This window comes from Varroa destructor, unplaced genomic scaffold (assembly GCF_002443255.2).
Source record: "Varroa destructor unplaced genomic scaffold, Vdes_3.0 BEIS01000006.1, whole genome shotgun sequence".
NCBI classification, from domain to species: Eukaryota; Metazoa; Arthropoda; class Arachnida; order Mesostigmata; family Varroidae; genus Varroa; species Varroa destructor.
This window is the reverse complement of record NW_019211459.1, coordinates 14,206,839-14,225,682: the sequence shown is the minus strand read 5'-3', so window position 1 is coordinate 14,225,682 and position 18,844 is coordinate 14,206,839. Positions and strand designations below refer to the sequence as shown.

The following is an 18,844-nucleotide window of genomic DNA, read 5'->3' as shown; positions in this document are numbered from 1 at the left end:
GCAAAAGTTTCTGAGAATTTGAGTCTTCATTTTACATCTGTGCAATGTATAACCATATATGTAAGACATTTGCCCTAACCTCTATTCTAGATATCTAAGTATACACGCAAAATATCGACCTATTCTTACTCAGGCCCGTAGGGTTACCATCATCCTTTTTTTTGTCCACAATCCGTTTTCACACATTTTTCATCGTTTCCAATTGCCAGCCAAATACAATATCATATTTGGCTCCTTGGCAAAAAGTGAAAATATCTTTCGTTTTTCCTAAAAGTCTATTTTTGTGTTCTTTATGTAGAGCTTAAAAGGGAAGTCATTTTTAGAGTTGTACATTTTATAAATTCTCAGCCATTGCTGGAAAGAATAATTTTTCCCAGATTATTTTAAAGTCAGTGAGGGAATATTTTGTAACATGCGCTTTGCGAAATTAAGATTAAATTATTAATTAAATAATAAAAGCGTTAGATCCTTTGTGTGTGTGTATATATATATATATGTTCAACTTACTCAAGAGTGTAATATAATTGGCTCATATGAATGCAGATTATAGCACATCTACACGCATGTAACATATAATTTTTAACTCCCTTTTAAAAAGGCCTTTTAAAAAAAACTGGTCAGGCGTTTCGAAATAAAAAAAAAGTCTTTTCCATAGACAATGCAGAAGTATTATAAGAAACAACTGGATAGCTATTTTACTACTCTATGCCTATTGACTTCCCTCTAACATTGAGTAGCTTTTTATCTTGCCAGACATTAATGGTGTAGAATATAACGTGTAATCATATTAATACGATCTCAAGATTTGTCATAGCCCGATACAGAGATGTGCTTATGCTTGTACATATGCTTGCATGTATATAAAGTTCCATAACTACGTATATATAAAGCAAATTAAGTGGTAAACAAATTTTCCTACAAGTTGAAACTTGGCGCGCTACGTTTCCTTTATGAAACCGCTTTGTTCGGGCTGATTTTATACTAACGCAGTTCCGAGCGTAAATCTCAAAACATTTATTTCGTGGTTACTACTTTTTTTTATCGCTACAGTCAGCTTATATATTCAATACATGCGGAATGTCACATTTCCAGCCGGCCTACTTACTGTAGTCGAATCCATCGGTCCATTTTCCAATCACTTGCCTACGCTAAGCGTCGAATCCGAATGAATGTGTGGTTTCGCGCCAGCATTTCGAAGCACCGCCTGTTTACGCCTTTGGCTTGCTCTAGTATGTCATGTCATCGTTGCAGCAGGCGTTGCAGTAGTTGATACGAAAACACTCATTTTGGGAGCGCGTTTACCGGGATCGAACGTGCCCGTCAGCCGCATTTCGTAGCATTTGTAGCTGTCATTGCGTCGCGTATCGGGTGTGTGAATCGGTGCGCAAACCATCCTACGTTATCTATCACCACCAGTTCAATTCGATCGTTTATCTTTCGCTCGTCGCTTGTTGGCTGTGATTGGCCGGCCATTTTTGTGCCTCACGGTTCATACGAGACCTACCATCATCTCGGACATCTCGAGAGAGAGAGAAAGAGAGAGAGAGAGAGAGGGAAAAACTTCACTGAGTGACTTGTATTAACGCATAATACTTAGTCGTATCGTATTCGATGTATGCGATCTGCGGGAAAAAGGTTTTTGTGCGCTAAGGCATAGCGAGCTCCGTTTGAACAGGGGCACGATTCGAATTGTTTTCAGTTTCTCTGCAAACGTAACTTCCAGTTGTGGCCCTGATCGATTTTCGGACGTTGTGCTCGCCAGCGACAACAAACTGTGTATGTGTGTGTGTGTGCATTGCGCAGTGTTATTCTCAGCCCAACTAACCCAAATCCGTTCGTCGGCTAATTTGTAGCACGCTTATATTGTGCAGTTGTTTGGTATCTGGTGGCTAGCTAACTAGCTTACCGAACTAGTACTAAGATAAGTGACTCGCACAGATAATAATCCGCACTATCTGTGGTATTACTGTGGCTTTCTGATTGCTCTAACTGCGTTTGCCATTACGGTTACGATGGACGCAACAAAGACGGAGAGCCTCCAGAAGGCGTTCTCAGAATCGGCAGACGCAGTGGCTACGGAAACGCCCCAGCCGGAGACCACTGAATCCGCCGAATCTGGCGATACGTCCAATGAGATCGTGATGTGCGAGTCGTGCTACAATTCAGCCATTGAGTTAGAGGCTAAGAACGATGAGGCCGCTGAATGCGACGTGTGTGAGCTGCGAAGTCAGCTGGCCGAGTGCCAGAAACAGGTTGCTGAGAAAACTGCTCGGATCGCCGAGCTCGAGGGCCAGATCGAAGGCGGTGTACAGGTAGTCGCCCGTATTGAGGAAGCACCGGCACCCGATCCACGCCCACACTTCATGGCTATCTCCGACGGCATGTTCGCGAAACTACGCAAGTCTCCGTACAACATGTTCCATCAAATTGGTCGGGCTCCGCGTTCGTTCTGGCGTACGAAAGCTACCGATGGTGTCGACGGCATGGCAAAACACCTGCTCATCGGCTTGGACCATAATAGCGTCACTGGACGTGGCTTCCACACGCTCTGGTTCGGCGGTCTAACCGACACCACGAAAGAGGATTATGAGCGAGGTGCATACATAACGAAGGTGCAGGGATTGTTAGAGAAAATCCACATCCACGACAAGTGCCTATCGGTGAGCTGGGCGACGCTACCAGAAACGGCATTCAACGCCGAAGCCCGCGAGATCAATGAGCGTATGGCGGACTGGGCAGCGAAAACTCCTTGGCTCCGTCTGCTCGATCTACGTTATATCTCACGCCGCGAGGGTACCATGGAGACTAATGAGGCCATGTGGACGCCAAAAGGTGGTCAGCTTGTTGGCGAATCGCTTAAGAAGTTTCTTTGCGAGAAGCTTGAACTGACCGGCGATGAACTCAAGTCGATGGAGGCATCGGCCAAAGAGATGCAAGTCGCACGCGACCAAAAGGCCAAAAAGCAGTCGCAGATTGATGAGCAGCGATTGCGCAAACAGCAGAAGCTGGCCAAGGCAGCCCTACTAAAGGCTGGACATCCGGTGCCGGGTTCGGGCTCGCAGCCGCGCGGTGGCCGCAGAAGAGGTGGCTCCGGAAGGGGTAAGGGCGGCCAGGGGTCGAAGAAATTTGGCGGCGGTGGCACGAACGGCCATAATAAGTTCTCGAACGGGGGTTCTGGCACCAGCGGTCATAATAAATTCTCGAACGGTGGCTCAAACGGCGGAGCCGGAGGACGTAGTGGCGTCCAAAGCGGAGGAGGAGGAGGCGGCGGCGGCGGCGGCGGCGGCGGTGGTGGTGGTGGTGGTGGTAAGCAGCATCAGCATAATAATCGCGGCGCGCCGGCATCGTACAACAGCAACAACAAGGCAGCTTTTCCAAGATCCCGAGGCGCGGTGGCTGCGGCAGCCGAGTTCGCTGGTCCCAATTCGCGGCTACCAGCATCGAGCAACCGGGTCAATCCCGACTATCTTGATGAGCCTCGAGGTAAGCGAGCTCGTTACGTAGAGCCGGACTATGCCAGTCGCGCTTATGATCGTGCTGCCTACGTGGCCTCGAGTCGCTTTGAGTCACGCGGGCCAGCAACTGTCAATGCGTACGAAGAGTTGGGACTGTACAGTCGCCGGGACGACTCCTATCGCAGGTCGCCTGCGGGGCCGCGCGACTATTCTACTGACATGGGCTCGTCGCTAGCATCTGCCGAAGTATCTGCCGGTATGTACAACAGGGTATACGGTAACAACGGCGACAGCGCGTACCCCGACGATCTTCGTCGACAACAGGAATGGCAAAGTTACGAACGAGTCGCCAGACGCTAGTTAGACAACTCTGCGTTTGAGGCGACCGCGAGCGGGTTACAAACTTACGCCGCCCGTGCGGCTGCAAATGCGCCTCACTAAACCGAACTATCCGTGAAGTCTCCCCAACGAATTTCAGCGTTTGAGCTGCGCATCAACTATCATCACCATTATTATATTAATTGTGACTTTAAGGGTACTCTCATGATATTGCTGTTCAAGTGGTGTCCAGTTTATGGACAAATGCGAATGTTGTGGTTACAGACCACAGACTGAAGTTACAAGGACATCCTCGAGTTGGACGTGTCCACTCACGCATAGGTTGGTGTAATTGTGCAAATCGTATTAGCACTTGAGCAAATGAACTGATCTAATGCAGTAAAACACGCGTGTAGACGCCTCTACACTTGAGAACAACCGGATAGTCAGATGAGTTGACTCGGTTTTTGCCAAAGAAAGGAGTCAAATAGAAAGTACCCCCAGGCTTACAGCTATAGCTGTCGGTCCAAAATACCATACGACAATGGCCTAATTGCAGTTCCACAAAGAAACAGTTCAGCGAACATGTCAGCTCGCAGCTGGTCTCATGCTGAACGATGTCATGTGACTATCAACAACTCAGCCGTAAGGAAGGTGATGGTTGGACTATATTCATATATTTTTTCAATATTACTGTTCATTTAACAAGTTTTATTATGTAAGAGCACAGTATGAAATACACATAAATAGGCATTATAGATGCTAAAATAGTATTTTGCTGCTAATCTTCATTCCATCTTTCCAGGCCCGCATAGACGTAGCGCTGTCTATAACATTGGCCGTTTAGCATTCCAGATAACTAACAGGGAATTGACATTTTATATTTTTCGCTTAAAATTAGGAACTTGCAACGAAGCCGAACGAATGATTATTATACATGGTATCGCTTGCAGCCTCCATCAAGTCGACAGATGGAAAATCGGTAGCAATTCTGTGAAGATCTGTAAACTGGTCTGCTCGTTAACTACTTGCATTGCTCTTTGCTTTACGAGAGTTCCTGGTATAAACGTTCTTTATAAAGGTGATGAAACTACTGAAGTTAAAACTTTACGCGAGGGTGGCACAACGCACAGTTTGACGCAACAGAGGTGTAATTCATTGAATTTCTGTAATTGTGAAATTTGTTAGTTGCTCTTTCTCTTATAAATATACATATATATACCTTTCTGACGGGGCAAAGTGGGTCAGTGTTGAGAATAGAATGCACGTCATTTTCAACATGTCGGTCAATTCAGCCCTATGTATTATATACGAACAGATCAGAACAGACTACTGTTATACTTTTACAACACGTGGGGCTTTCCGCCATATCCGGTGCTATTTCAAAAGAATGACAATAATAACACAACTAAGAACTATGATGACGACGCGGGCAAGGATGGTGATGATATAGCCAACAAAGGGGCATAAAAGAAAATTATATACATATTGATCAGTGAACTGCAATCGAACAACAATTGAATAAACGCATTTCAAGTGTACTATGCGAGAAAATAATCAAGCACAATGGGTGCACACTCTCCTGTATTATGAGGGTGTAGTCAGAGTTAGCAAGCGCGATTGGGTTAAGAAACAAGGTAAAATTAGGCCGTCGTCTGCACAAATGTTGCAAAGGCTAAGAATGATGCAATCATTGATATATGTTCAAGTCTAGCATCTTGTACCGTTAGTCCTGTCCACTTAAAGGTAGTGAGTGCGCGTAGTCGCTGAAGACGGTCACAGATGTGGAATGTGGCCATAATGACCACGATAAACGAGACGGAGAGAACCGCATAGTAGGTGTAGAAACAGATGTTCTTCGTACACGAACATACAGTTATTTGTGAAGTAATATAAATATCAACTAATAAAAGAGATCAAGCTGAGGCATGTAATACTTCACATGGGTGTCTGTGCGTCTTTATTATTGTTATTATTACTCTAGCTGAAGACGAACGCTTATATTTGGCATGCGGTTTGAATAGCCTTTATACTGGAATACTGTGAACGTGATATACAACAATAAATAGTTACATTGATAGCGTCTTCTACCCCTAAAAAAGTCTAAAACATTTCACGCTGTCGACGACAACTAGATTACGATATAATACCTGGTACTCTTTATGGAAATTGTACGTTAAATATCGATACGAACAATTTTGGCCGTGGTACTATTCGGGCCATATTTAGTAGCGACGCGTTATGGATATGATCAGGTTGTGCTGCTCAAGACGATAGGAAACCAATTGCAATAGAAGCTAGAGGACCTCCAACGTTGCCTGCTCCACTGTTTTAAATTTGAGGTTCAGGTCGTTGACGCTAAGCATTGCTGTCAAGGTAAGCCTTAACGTGCCAAAGTTGCAGCTTCAGCAATTACGTGCCGCATTTCGTGCCAATACGTTTTTGTTAGAATCTATAAGAAGTGTATTCGACTGAAATGGATAAGAACTATCTGTACCAGTGATTGTGAAGCGATGAAGTGCACAATGAAGATTACGCACGGAGCACCATACGACACCTCCAGCGGGTACAATTAGCTGTCGACTGTCAATAGTTTTCAGCCTCGATCGGGCCAAATAAATTTCGATACTTCTCTCTCTACACTCTACTTACAAATTGTTTCTTTTGAATAGCGATTACGGTTTTCTGTATTAGTAAACTTTGAAGTTGACAGCTGAGGATCGTTTCATGGTTAATCCATGTATTGTACCTGGTTGCCTGAACTCTTGACAGATTGTACCTGTAATTATAGTGGCTAGTATATGTTATGGGTATCGTTGTATCGTATGGATATCGTACAAATCAAAATGAACAGTAGTTATTGTATGCTTGTAAACACTTGCAGGACTAAGCGAGCACTACGAAATGTATAGTATGCGCCATCTAATTGGCCTAAAGCAATTAATAGGTTTATATTCTTTCAACAGAAATACAATGAAATTTATTGATTCAATTCGTTGTTATTGCTTCAAAAATACATATGTCATGTTAAAGGCTATATATATATATATATATATATATATATATATATATATATATATATATATCTATATAAGAAACAGCGCGTGACTCTTTGGTGTGAACACTTAGAATTGTCTCGATGATCGTTCACATCTTCTATTTACAATATCAATCCGTTTTGGACAAAATGCAGAACTTCTTTTTGACGGTGATTTTGATCAATGCTTCCATGGGCTTTGTTCCATGTAGGAAGTTGAGCGTCGTCATTGATGGCTTTCTCGTGACCTACTTACGTCTAATCGTAACGATAGCGGATGATAGAAAACGAGATATGTGGAGACACGCTGTGGAGTTTGAAGAGAGAAGATAACAGGAAATGGTCAAAGTATAGCCGCATCAAGAGCAAACAATTCAAATTCTCAACATTTTTTAAAATATTTTAATATTATATGATTTTAATATTAATACTGTTGAACTCGACGAACAATAGCTTAGCGATAACTTCCGAAATATAATATGGATAGCTCTTCGAAAGAACAACACTTCTAATATCACTTGTTTTAATAGCACTTGCTATTTCGTCATCACGAGTGCCCTGCCACATTACCTGCCTTATACATGCAGATGCAAGCCTCTGACGGTGCGCGTGTAAAGAGCTATCGAAGTTTTAACCATTGCTTTTTAAGCAGCGCAATTGTTTATAGTAGTATCGATTCGAACAACGTATTTCTAGAAAGAATGACGAATGGATGCACTACTTTGATAAAAATACCAGTGATGAAAAGCTCTCTACTCGTAGCGTGCTATTCGCATTGTACTATTAAGAAGTGAATAGAAATTCATCTTTTCCTACGTAACGATTTTCATAAGTACACGACATATTACACGACTACATTACATCGCGCGAAATCTTGATCAACCAACAAGTGTGCCTGTGTGCGTATCTGCGTGTAACAGAAATCGCAGTTGATAGAAATGTTATCGGTAAAATAACTTAAAGACACAAAATCAACAACATCAGTCGCTTTACCATAGATTCCATCCACATGGAGCATCGTCTGGGGTTTGTTTCAAACGTAGGTAATTACGGTTGGATCTGCTCGTGCAGTGATCGCGTCGTCGCCAGGAACAAGGAAACCTCCGCCGACTGTGCTGCCACCAGCAGCCCCAGCTCCACCCCCGCCGTTCAAAGCAGAACGGCTAGACGTCGCTGCAGCATTTTCTGCGACAGGACCATTCCCAGTAGCGTTATGTGACAGGCCACTGCCACTAGTTCTACGATGACCGTTACTACCATGGCTGTTGTTATTGCTACCGTTGTTGCCGATCGTAGGATGACTGTGATTATTGTTGTCCGAGTTGGACGAGGATGAAGCTAGTGAGCGGGTAAGTGTCGCGGTCGTCGTTGACTCGAGTGTGTTTATGGAACTCAACGTATTGAGATTGTACAACGAATGTGCTGCTCGCATTTCACCGGTGGATTGCAGAAGGGCGCTGTTTGGTGTAACTCCAATGGGGGGACCTGCAGGTGATACATGAGTTGGCATACCGATTGCCAATCGCTGATTCGACGGTAGACTCTGCACTGTAGAGCAGCGCTGGTGTGTCGATGTAGCTGACAGCGTACTATTAGCTGAGGGCCCTGATATTAGGTGAACCTACGGAAAATAATGCCCAAGACATAGATTAGACCAATAAGTTTTATTTTTAGGCTCTCTTTTGTTATAGTACCCTGTGTTCAGATGGATTTACGTCTTTTGGGAGGAACAGCCTCTGCCTCTTTTTAAGCAACGCTGTACTGCTTGCTTCGCCAACCATTTATAAATCAACTCAGAGCCAGTTTATCTAATATACGAAACCAATAAGCAAAAAAAAATTTAACTCGAAAAATAGTCTTATTATTTCATAATACTTATATAATGGAAGCAATCGCATAGGACGTTTGTGCTTTCATAAAACTAGCGTGGTAACGGTACACACGCACATTATATATATACTGAAAGGCATGTGTTCTCATGTATGGCTTACCCTGTATATAGAGGATATCATGGTGTCCACTTTACTGTTGAGACTTCGTTCAGCTTTTAATCGTTTGAGCCAGTTTTTATAGAATCCCCGAAGAGCGGGGCTGACTAGACGCGGGTCCACGGCCGCGGAATGTTTGAGCCCTACGGGTCGCGCATCAAAGAAAGGCGCTAAGCGTATTCATTGTTATATTTAATAGAGTTACTTTTTATTATCTCCTAGAGAAGCTCTCAGTACGGCTAATAGATCTTTTTTTCTTCGCTAGAATCTAAGCTTTTTAGCATATAAAGATATTCTTAATCAATAAGGCTATATATTCTAGAGTATCGAAACGCATGTAGGAGGATGCTTTAGAGTTTGAATGCGATCCAATAAAGTACAATTAATACATTAATACGTTTATCATGCTTGCGTCGATTTTAACTCGGATCTGATTCGAAATACATCTTTAAAAATGAGAAAGAAAACGTTTAATACCTTGTACAGCTGTAAATAGGACGCCAAGAAAGAAAGTGACAACAAAGCTAATGACGGGAATCCACATGTATGATATTGTGTAGATGCTGAAATTTGTGGTAAATTAACAACCAAGTTAATTAGAACTAGGAATAAAATGATGCACTTATACATTGTACAGGCAAGGAATTGTCCTTTTTGCCAACAGGTGTTGGCTTTCGTGTGGTTCCGTCAGAGAACGCGCAAACATATGAGACAAAAATTATATATTTGTGGCCTATTGACATAATTATTCTAATGTCAATATCACCCAAACAGGGGTTTTAGCTATATTCGTGTAGGAAAATGTGACTAGTTCAGCTGTCCGCCCATACCATCCATATGGTACAAGCAAAAAAGCCTATTTCTAGTAATGAATTTTAGGTTTCCCTGAGATTACACAGAAGACAGCCGCTTCGCCGTATCAAAATCAAACCAAACCTAGCGTAATATGGCGTCACATCGTAAATATCCATAGGAAATAATACTGCATAAATAAAATCAACAATTAGCTAGTGGAACTACCTTGGTGGAGGCTTTGGCACAGTCGTAATCGGCACAGATATTGTGATATTATAGTTTGAGAAGCAGTCCTTCACCGACGTGAATTGCGAGTAGACTGGAGGCCGAGGTATCAGTAAAGATCCCACAGAGACCCAGAGACCAATACCAACTCCCACGAGCAACGATGTAAGGGCAGCCTAAGGAAATCAAGGAACAAAATTAGAACACGAAATGTTTTAGTAGAAGTTTCCATAGACATAGATAACAATATTATATCGGCTCTGTTCGATGCTGCAGCATTATACCCTTCTATGTTTGGTTGTTAATGCTTTAAGACAAAACGAGCAACAAAAAAAGCTATTATCCCGATTTTTGAACGAATTTAGCGCCGCTGAATGAGATTTTGCTATTAATAGGCAGCGATCAGAAATTTCGGTCCCGCCAAAAAAATGAGCGAATAATTCGTTATTAAACGTAGTTTTTCACATACTAACGACAGTTCTATCTAATCCGAGTATTTTACGCGCGGAATACATACCCGATTACCGCACCATGGAAATAGAACTCCGAGGAAAAACAGTCCACCGACTCCGCCAGTGAACGATCCGCCTGTCGCTATGCTGGCTTGCACAATCGAACGAAGGTGCGATGCCATAAAGGCAATAAGCATGGTGAACAGACCAAAGAACGTTGCTGAAGAGCAGCGCGCGAACACGTATGAAGTACAATAATGATTTTTAGTAAATGCAAACGACCAGTAACGTCGAATAGAAATATATTGAGTGGACAATCTCACGATAACAGGAAAAAACACACAAACCGACTTAAATGCTAATCCGTGCTTACCATTTATCATAGAAAATATACAAAGAGCTCACGATGATGAAGAGATTACCATTATAAGATACGTCTGCGCAACGTTTCTACTGTTATTAAGTCTCAATCGATGCTAAAGAAAGCACAGCACGGCCTTTCGAGAGAATTTGCCGAAGAACTAATGTAAAGAAAATACCTTGCTTACCAATGCCTTTAGTGAGGCGAATAGTGGCTTTACTGGAAAGCCGTTTTCCCAGGCAGGAAACTAAAAAATCTTCCCATATAAGTGCTGCCAAAGAGTTGTAGCCCGAAGACATTGTGCTAAGCGAACCGGAATAGGCCGCAGATACAAACAAGCCTACAAAAAAATTGTGGACAAATCTATTTATTCTACGAGGCACGTATTATTAGTGGTGCTGTTTCTGTCCAACATGCTTGTTTAGTACGGGAAATGTCGTTGGTCATTTTCACTGCAAGAGTCTAGTTCTATCTTTCATATATAGTGTCGATAACAACAGAATTTGAAACTGGCTGTTTTTTACGTCTTTGATTCGTTAATTACCTGCCAGTCCTGGGTAGGCAGCGAATCTTCGGAGCACGAAATGCGGCATGAGTTCATCGTATTTATTCAATTGCCCCGCCTTGATTGGGTCGCAAGTCCTGCGATTTCATGACGGTTAGGGTTCATTAGTGCAAATTTATTAAAACAGTTAATCTTCTCTAAAATTATCTGAATCCTCTAACTAACGTTTACTACACACAAAATGAAAACAAATTCTCGGAGTTTTTCGACTGTTAAATATCTAACACTATCTTCTATTTCGTATACTTTACTTATAATCCTGTTTCGGAATGCACGTACTTATGCCTGAGGTACATGCCTCTAATCCGAGGTTAACAATATATCGATTAGCGATCAGGGCTATTATATCCTAACTGCATTTGAGCCGGCAGCGGCTTTATTGTTTACTCTTTTTTAACCGTGACACTCAGTCGCCGTTACCAACTGTGCTGCGCCCATGCAACATTCGCGTATCCCCCGTATGGCTGCGACCTTCACAATAGCTAACGATATAGTTTCCTGTATCGCCTCGTGACTGACAACCTCACAAGGAGTCTTAGCATCCTCGGACTTCCGTTTATTTTCGTAGTATGCAACCGGCAGATTTCCGGCTTGGATGACTTCGTTCGGCTTATGGTCGCTGATATCTGTAGCACATGTCTGATCTTCCTCCTGCCCCTCTATACATTTGTTCCGGCGTCGGCGACTACGTGGATCACAACCTAACGCCGCTACTGATGTAAACAGTTGTCCCGGGAAGCTACTTCTTGCAGTGACCTGGCCTCTTGGGCTAGGCTTGGCTAGGAGACTAACATATATATATATATATATATATATATATATATATAAGTGAATGTGTGTGTGGTTTTTATATACTTATTACCTATACTCGCTAAACAGCACCAAGCCGCAGATGCATGCTATGGCCAAAACAGCAGATACTCCCACTAGGTTGACGTACAGTGATGCCCGAGAACGCGCAACCGATCGAACTGAGCAGTATCGTTGCACCTATTTATGAAGATGTGAGAAGCGATAAAAAAAACATATTTAACTAGAAAAGTCTAGAAGGTCACACATATAAAAACATCGAGGAAAATATATACAGCGAAATTATATACAGTTTTAATAAAACATAAGCGCCGAGTATTTCTTTAAAATTAATTATCTCTATATGTTTTCTCTTTATATTTTTGAACAGAATACGCATGTCACAAAGTGAAACGTTTCCTTCAGAAATTGTTTTAATATAAATACTACAATACCAACTGGAGGATACGCTATGCTGCTGAATGTTATAATCGTAGTAGGTACAGCACGTACCATACTTTGACTGCACGAATAATTAATTGCCCAGATGACGGTCCAGCCGAGCAGTACACCCCATACAGTAAATGTTTTCTGAAAGTCTAACCGGAAACTGCGCAAAAAACATCAATAAAATTTGATTATGTTGGACGTATGTATAATGCATATTAGCTAACAGCTGCACCGGAAAGTCAAACGAGCATTCGTATAGAAACGAACTATGCAGATACATAAATATAAAATATGACTTCCCGCTTACTCAAAATCAAGTAGTCCATAGTGGCCAGCCTCGTCAAATAGATTTCGTAAGCCGCCACTTTTAAGAACGCCAGGTAGGAACACCATCATAAAGCCAACCACCATCAAGCTCATTTGCAATACATCTGTCCACACCACGGCCTTGATGCCTCCCTGTAAAATCACAATCAAATGACTACGCTGACTATACTAGTAGATAACTGAACACAAAAAAAAAAACAATAATTTTGTCTAAATTTGTACATGCCTCAAAAAAAAGCTACTTACAAGCGAGGTATACAGTGTGCATACGATGCCGTTGATGATAACAGATATCCAAACGGGCAGACCGGTTACTGAGCCGAGTGTCAGCGACGGTCCGTACAGCACGACCCCAAGATAAATACACTAGGATATGGATAAAGAAGATATTGTTCCATCTTAACCCTTTGCCTCTCGAAATGTCAATTTTAATATTTTCCCATGCTTCTGCGATAGACAATCCAGCACTCGGACATTTGCGCACACGCACAATGCTCATCGTTGTGGTCATTCAGTTCCAATCAAATCTCATCTTTGATACCAATTCGATTTTGATAGCTAAGCAATATTATGTGAAGATGTGCTAGCAGCTTTCATGCATTAATGGCCACCCAGTTGCGGGCTTGCATCTCCGCCTTACCTGTTGAATGATGAATAGGATCGAGGCAATTTTTCTAAGGAGCCGCGATTTGAAGCGCTGCTCGAGGTACTGAAAGACGGGACGAAAGAAAGAACCATCAGTTTATTCTATGAGTCGCCAAAATGGTCGTAATGCCCAGTTTGAGCACAAGCGCACGTATACGAAAACTGTAGGCGTGTAGTGAAATGCATGGTTTTGATCTATGAAACAATCTAGGATAGTTTATTACGATTAGGATGAATAAGTGCTGGTTCTTCACAGCTTCTGTTGTTTAGATAAGCATTTTTGGGACAGACGTATTATTGGTGGATGAAAGTAACTAACTTGCCTTGTAAGTGGGCTTCCTCCCTGCGCTAGAAATCTCTGTTCGTTCCCGCTACGTCTTATTCTGTGGTGCTAAGGCGAGCTTCTCTTAACTTTCTCTCTCTTTCTCTCTCTCTCTCTCTCTTTCTCATATATATATATATATTTAAGAAATATTGTAGGGGGAAAAGTTTTATGAGAATTTGAGAGTCTAGCAATAAAGTAAAAGGAAGTAAAAGTAGGAGTTAAAAAAATTGACAGACTGTCGACTAACTTCCAGTTTACCATCAGAATATCTGTAGAAAAACGAATACCTTATATGAATGCAAGATAAACATATTGAAATTCATATATCCGAACCTAGGCAGGTTCGGTTACATACATGGGATAGCACATACACTAAACTGTACTCTGTTAGCCTATGAACGTCAATCATCATTGCAACAATGGCATAATACTGATATATGGGCTTTATGTAACCCTTTGCAGACTGCTATGCACGCGCTGGCTTCATATTCCATAGTTACCACTAGACAACAAGCGTCTAAGCCAAGATAGATTTTTGCATCGTCGTGACTGCTCGACTTCCTCGGCTTACCAAAGGAAATCCGACATCATCATTTGCTGGGCCTAGCAACGTAGCTTGTAGTAGGGACTGCGGCCGGCTATGATGCATGCCGACTAGCACGAGGTACATACAGCCTTCGATGCTGTGGCCATAATTCAGATCTGTATTAAACTTTCCGTCGAATATGAACACTGCCTAATTTATCTCGTGTTGTTTAATAGATCGCAAAGACATAGACAGGTAGATATATGTGTCAGAAGTATCAGAAACTTGATGCGAATTTTAAATTTTGAGCATACCATGTTTCAGCGGGCCGACGCTGGACACTCACTGAATAGTTATTTGTAAAGGCAACTCCGAGAGTAGCATTCCCGTAGAACTATGTATGAAAAATGATTACTCCATTGTTTCGTAATATTATATTGTCTCTCAATGCCAAGTATCAGTAAAAAAACTGACAAGTTTTTTCCAAATGCACCAGCTATACCTTATTAAGCTGAAACTCGTTAACTAGAAAGTTTTTGACAAGGTTATTTTTCGATAACAACGATAGCGACGAAAACCCCGCCTTTAAGAACCCCGCTTTTGACTTGTGCTTCTAATCCAAGTCTAAAATAGATGAAAAATTGCACACTAAAGCCAAAGCACTCATATTTGATTAAACACCAAATTGATTCTATTACATGACTAACCTAATATGAAAGCCAGAAATTTCAGGCAATTAGTGCTCAGGTTACGTTATGATTTATTTTAGGACTACGCTTTAGTTCTTATGCGTTCTCTTGCGTGAAAGATGCTATATAGGACTGCCGTTTCGCTGCTTATAGAAGGTTTAAATGAGGCCCTGGAATATGCTGCTGCTGCTGCAAGTTCATGCAGCTGGCTTCGTTTGTCCAACACCTGCGCATAATTCAACTGTTGAAGACAGTTAGAGAACGAATTTCTAAATATATTGAAATCTGAACTCAACGAGCTATAAAAAACCGAATGATGTGACTTAATAATTATAATAATTTAAAACCGTTGGTGTAATATCTCGTTGTTGCAACCGTTGAAAGAAAGCAAAGAATTGGTGCCTGATCCCTGAGTACAGTGGTTTTGATAGAAAGGTCCTTGAACACGCCAACAGCCTATAGTCGTTTTAGCCTTATTGCCCTTGCGGTCGGCAACATGAAATATCAGTACAGCAGTACTAACAACTAGTCGAAGTTAGAACTTCTGTTCTCTCCGCGCTTACACACTCTGCGTATTTGATCAGCTTTAGATAAACACGAAACCACTTTAAATCGACTGCACGATCAGCAAATTTAGCAAAAGTCTCGCAACTTTTATGCCCGAGTAATACGATTTTTGTTATCTTACCAAGATAATATGTTACCCGTCAATAGCCGATTGGCGATCGTCGCCGTCAGATATTATTATTATAACCACAGTGGCTTTACAATCGACCTTTCTGTGGCTTTAAAGGTCCGACATATTCATACGTCGCGTCGAGCAAAATAAGTAGGTAGATACAGGTTACAATGCTCTTGTTGGCATAATAGAGAGTGTATTCTATTTATGGTTGTAGCAGTCGCGTTACCAGTAGGTACAAGTGACGCAACTTTGCTTCAGCGGCGGTCGATTTCAATTAAATATCTCATTTGCGACGTACAGGTATTTAAGGGATGTTACGTATTTCTCATCAATCACATTCTTAGCATACGCAATTCGACGGAGACGTTTGACGGACCGGAATCGCTTATGCAGCTCCTAAGCAAGAACTCACTTGACCTCAAACCCTCGAAATAGATCTATCAAAGGCACCGTATCTTCCTTATCAGCTCTCCTCATAACTAACCTAGTTTACGTACTGACTTTCAATATCTTGCTGGTAATTTATGCTCGATCTTTTAAAACATCAAATTTCTTCTTTCACCGGTAAATTTGACCGTTTCTAGAATTCTTTGAGAAGTCCACATACTTGAACGTTGTCACCACTTTACGCTATCAAAATGTCGTTATACGTGCAACAAATAATTATAAAGAACAAACTTTTCTCAACGGTCGGTCACTATAAGTGTGACTAAAAAGTGGCGGTGCTACGCTTAGAACTCTATGCATGTTTCCGTAACGATCTTCTCTTCCGTAGACTCGAAGCTATTGTGTTCTGGTTCCTGTTTAAGCAAAGACAGCTTTCGCTTCTTCGTCCATTGCACCGAGCCCGGTCGCAAAGTATTCCGTAAAAGAGACGTTTCTACACTAACAGGTAGGTTCTTTAGTGGAGTCCCCTAAAACGTTATGTAATACTTGCGCCTATTTTGAAATAGCCTTTGACAAAAGTACCATAAACAATACGGAACATTCACATGGTATAGTCTGAGCAGGCATGGAACCTATAGCTGATTATATAGCCTTATATATATATATATAAGGTTGTTCAGGATGTCCGGTAGAGATATGATTATATTTTTACAAAATAGCGCTGACGTTTCGCGACACCTTTCTTGCATTCGGGACACGTTTGAACTCTTCGCGATTTAAGTCTGCTCGTCGGGACACCGTGGTTTGTACTTTTAGCCGCCATGTTGCCGTAAGCTATAAAAAAATAAGTAGATACGATGGTTGACGAATATTCGGTCTCGAAACTACGATGACGTGGACAATTCACTGTATATGCTTTGTATTCGGTGAAGGTTCTATTGCTAGAAATACTGTGAAGGGTTGCCTGAAAAACTCCGGAAATAACGACATTTTGAAGTTGAGAATGAGCCTCGTGGAATACCCTCAGTAAAAGCAGATAATGAAGAGTTAAAAACTATAATGAAAGTCACTCAAACGCGCACGGACATGAGTTCTAAAGCTCGACGTATATACTCAACAGGGTAGAGTAGTAAACAAACAGGAGCTGTATGATATGAACGAAAATCGAAACGCTCGCTTCTTTTTGTTTATGTTATTCTTGCACACATTCCTGCACCGAGTAGTGGCTTGCGATGAAAAATAGATTCTTCACAATAGTCGCAAGCGATCACATCAGTGGTCCGACGCAACTGAGCCGAGAGGAAACCACCGCAAAGAATATATACAAACCGCAAAAGCTTATGACGTCGATCTTGTGGTGTCATGCAGGTTTTATCCACTACGACGTTAGAGGTCGTGGCTTACGATCCGTTTGCGGCTCAAATGTACTATCGAGAATTGGAAGAGATGATCGAACCACCTCGCATTAAGCAGGTATAAACAGAAAGCTGAGATAAACTATTCTAGTTGCACGATGGCCTCCGACCTCACATCGCAAAAGTTACGGCGGCAAAATTGCAGGAGGTTTGTTGTCGTTGACCGTACTCGCCGGATATTGCTTGGCATCCTCTTAAGAAGACAGTTAGTTCAAGCTAAGGTCGAAATCGTCTCTCGAGACTTGGTACGACCTTTGTATAGCAGCAGGATAAATACAGTAATATCAATACGGCAGGAGGTCATACATGATAATGTCCTATACTTGAATATAAAAGAACTAACCTGGCGAAAAAAATTTATCCCGTTTTGTGGTGAGCAGGCTTACATGTGTTCACATATGTGCATAAATAATAAAATTAATTCACTTTACCAGGCCTTATAGTTCTCACTTATGCTTCAAGTAACGGTAGCTGATTCGAGCTCTCTTCTTCTATGTTCCGTTGTATAGGCTTCGCGATAATGGGAATCGCTGATTTTGTCGTAAAGCTTGTGCGTATGCCAATTAATAACGTCATTATATGGGCCACCATAGTACAGGATTTTATCATATACAGTAAACTTTTGTTTGTAAATTGTTAGAGACACGATCGAACACATAATGCGATCCTAGTAAAGGACGGTGTTCTGTTAGCGCGTGTTACAAGCCAAAATTCATACCCTTGTTGGCTCTTTTGATCTATAGAAATACAAAAAGATCCACTTGAAAACTGAATATTGTTGTGAAATAGAATGAACACTTAGGTAACGGGCGACGAGGGGATGGCAATGTCTATTACGGACATTGTTTACAGAAAAGTGGATTTCATACCTAACTATTATTTCGTAGTTTTAAACATTAATATTTATCTAGTTACTGTTTAAAGTCTTTAATATAAATAGCTCCACGGCATCTGGCCACTATCGAAGTTCCCTAGTTTCAAAAAGATGTCCGGCAAGCATCAATGGATTGATGACATGCATTTTTCTCTTGACAAAAAACACGATGCATTGCACATCTGGAAAATGACAACGGTTGTTGTCTGAGACGCTCTGCCAATTACCCCACGCGGCAGGTACCGTCAACAGTTTTGTTAACGACTATATCGTATGGGCAGCAAGTTCACACGGGCGATGCAGTGTGTCCCAAGCAAAACGTTCTTTCGTCGACATACAGACAGAAAAAAAAGCGTTCCCGGCGCGCACATATGTGCGTGTTAGATTCAGTTTTATAACATGAAATGCTATCAAGTTTTGGGCTGCACTGTCAGCGCCTATGACGGCTCGAATTTAGGACGGGATCGAACCACTGCGAGCAAAAAGTAGGACCGCCATCGCACAAAAGCGCCTAAGTATGACCGCCAATTATCGCCGAC

General features: G+C 41.8%; 2 protein-coding genes across 8 annotated transcripts in view; one reads left to right on the top strand and one right to left on the bottom strand.

Moving 5' to 3' along the window:
• Positions 1-1,272: 1,272 nt before the first annotated feature.
• On the top strand, positions 1,273-5,720 carry LOC111253178 (uncharacterized). Its single transcript, XM_022812234.2, has 2 exons — positions 1,273-4,427; positions 4,675-5,720. The coding sequence occupies exon 1, from the start codon at positions 2,013-2,015 to the stop codon at positions 3,813-3,815; it is 1,803 nt and encodes a 600-aa protein (XP_022667969.1). The 5' UTR covers positions 1,273-2,012; the 3' UTR covers positions 3,816-4,427; positions 4,675-5,720.
• Positions 3,965-18,844, bottom strand: part of LOC111252400 (sodium-coupled monocarboxylate transporter 2-like) — a 44,995-nt gene continuing 30,115 nt past the window's right edge. For 5 of the 7 annotated variants that reach the window (XM_022810224.2, XM_086993331.1, XM_022810221.2 and 2 more), the window contains 13 exons: positions 13,403-13,471; positions 13,009-13,128; positions 12,743-12,894; positions 12,499-12,595; positions 12,059-12,186; positions 11,176-11,273; positions 10,819-10,971; positions 10,336-10,490; positions 9,819-9,994; positions 9,276-9,361; positions 8,802-8,968; positions 7,804-8,431; positions 3,965-7,117 (listed from right to left, as the gene is read on the bottom strand). In XM_022810224.2, the coding sequence (XP_022665959.1) occupies positions 7,844-8,431; positions 8,802-8,968; positions 9,276-9,361; positions 9,819-9,994; positions 10,336-10,490; positions 10,819-10,971; positions 11,176-11,273; positions 12,059-12,186; positions 12,499-12,595; positions 12,743-12,894; positions 13,009-13,128; positions 13,403-13,471 (1,989 nt within the window). In that variant the 3' untranslated portion in view covers positions 3,965-7,117; positions 7,804-7,843. The remainder of the gene's footprint in view (positions 7,118-7,803; positions 8,432-8,801; positions 8,969-9,275; positions 9,362-9,818; positions 9,995-10,335; positions 10,491-10,818; positions 10,972-11,175; positions 11,274-12,058; positions 12,187-12,498; positions 12,596-12,742; positions 12,895-13,008; positions 13,129-13,402; positions 13,472-18,844) is intronic. The other 2 variants (XM_022810222.2, XM_086993333.1) reach the window with 2 other exon arrangements.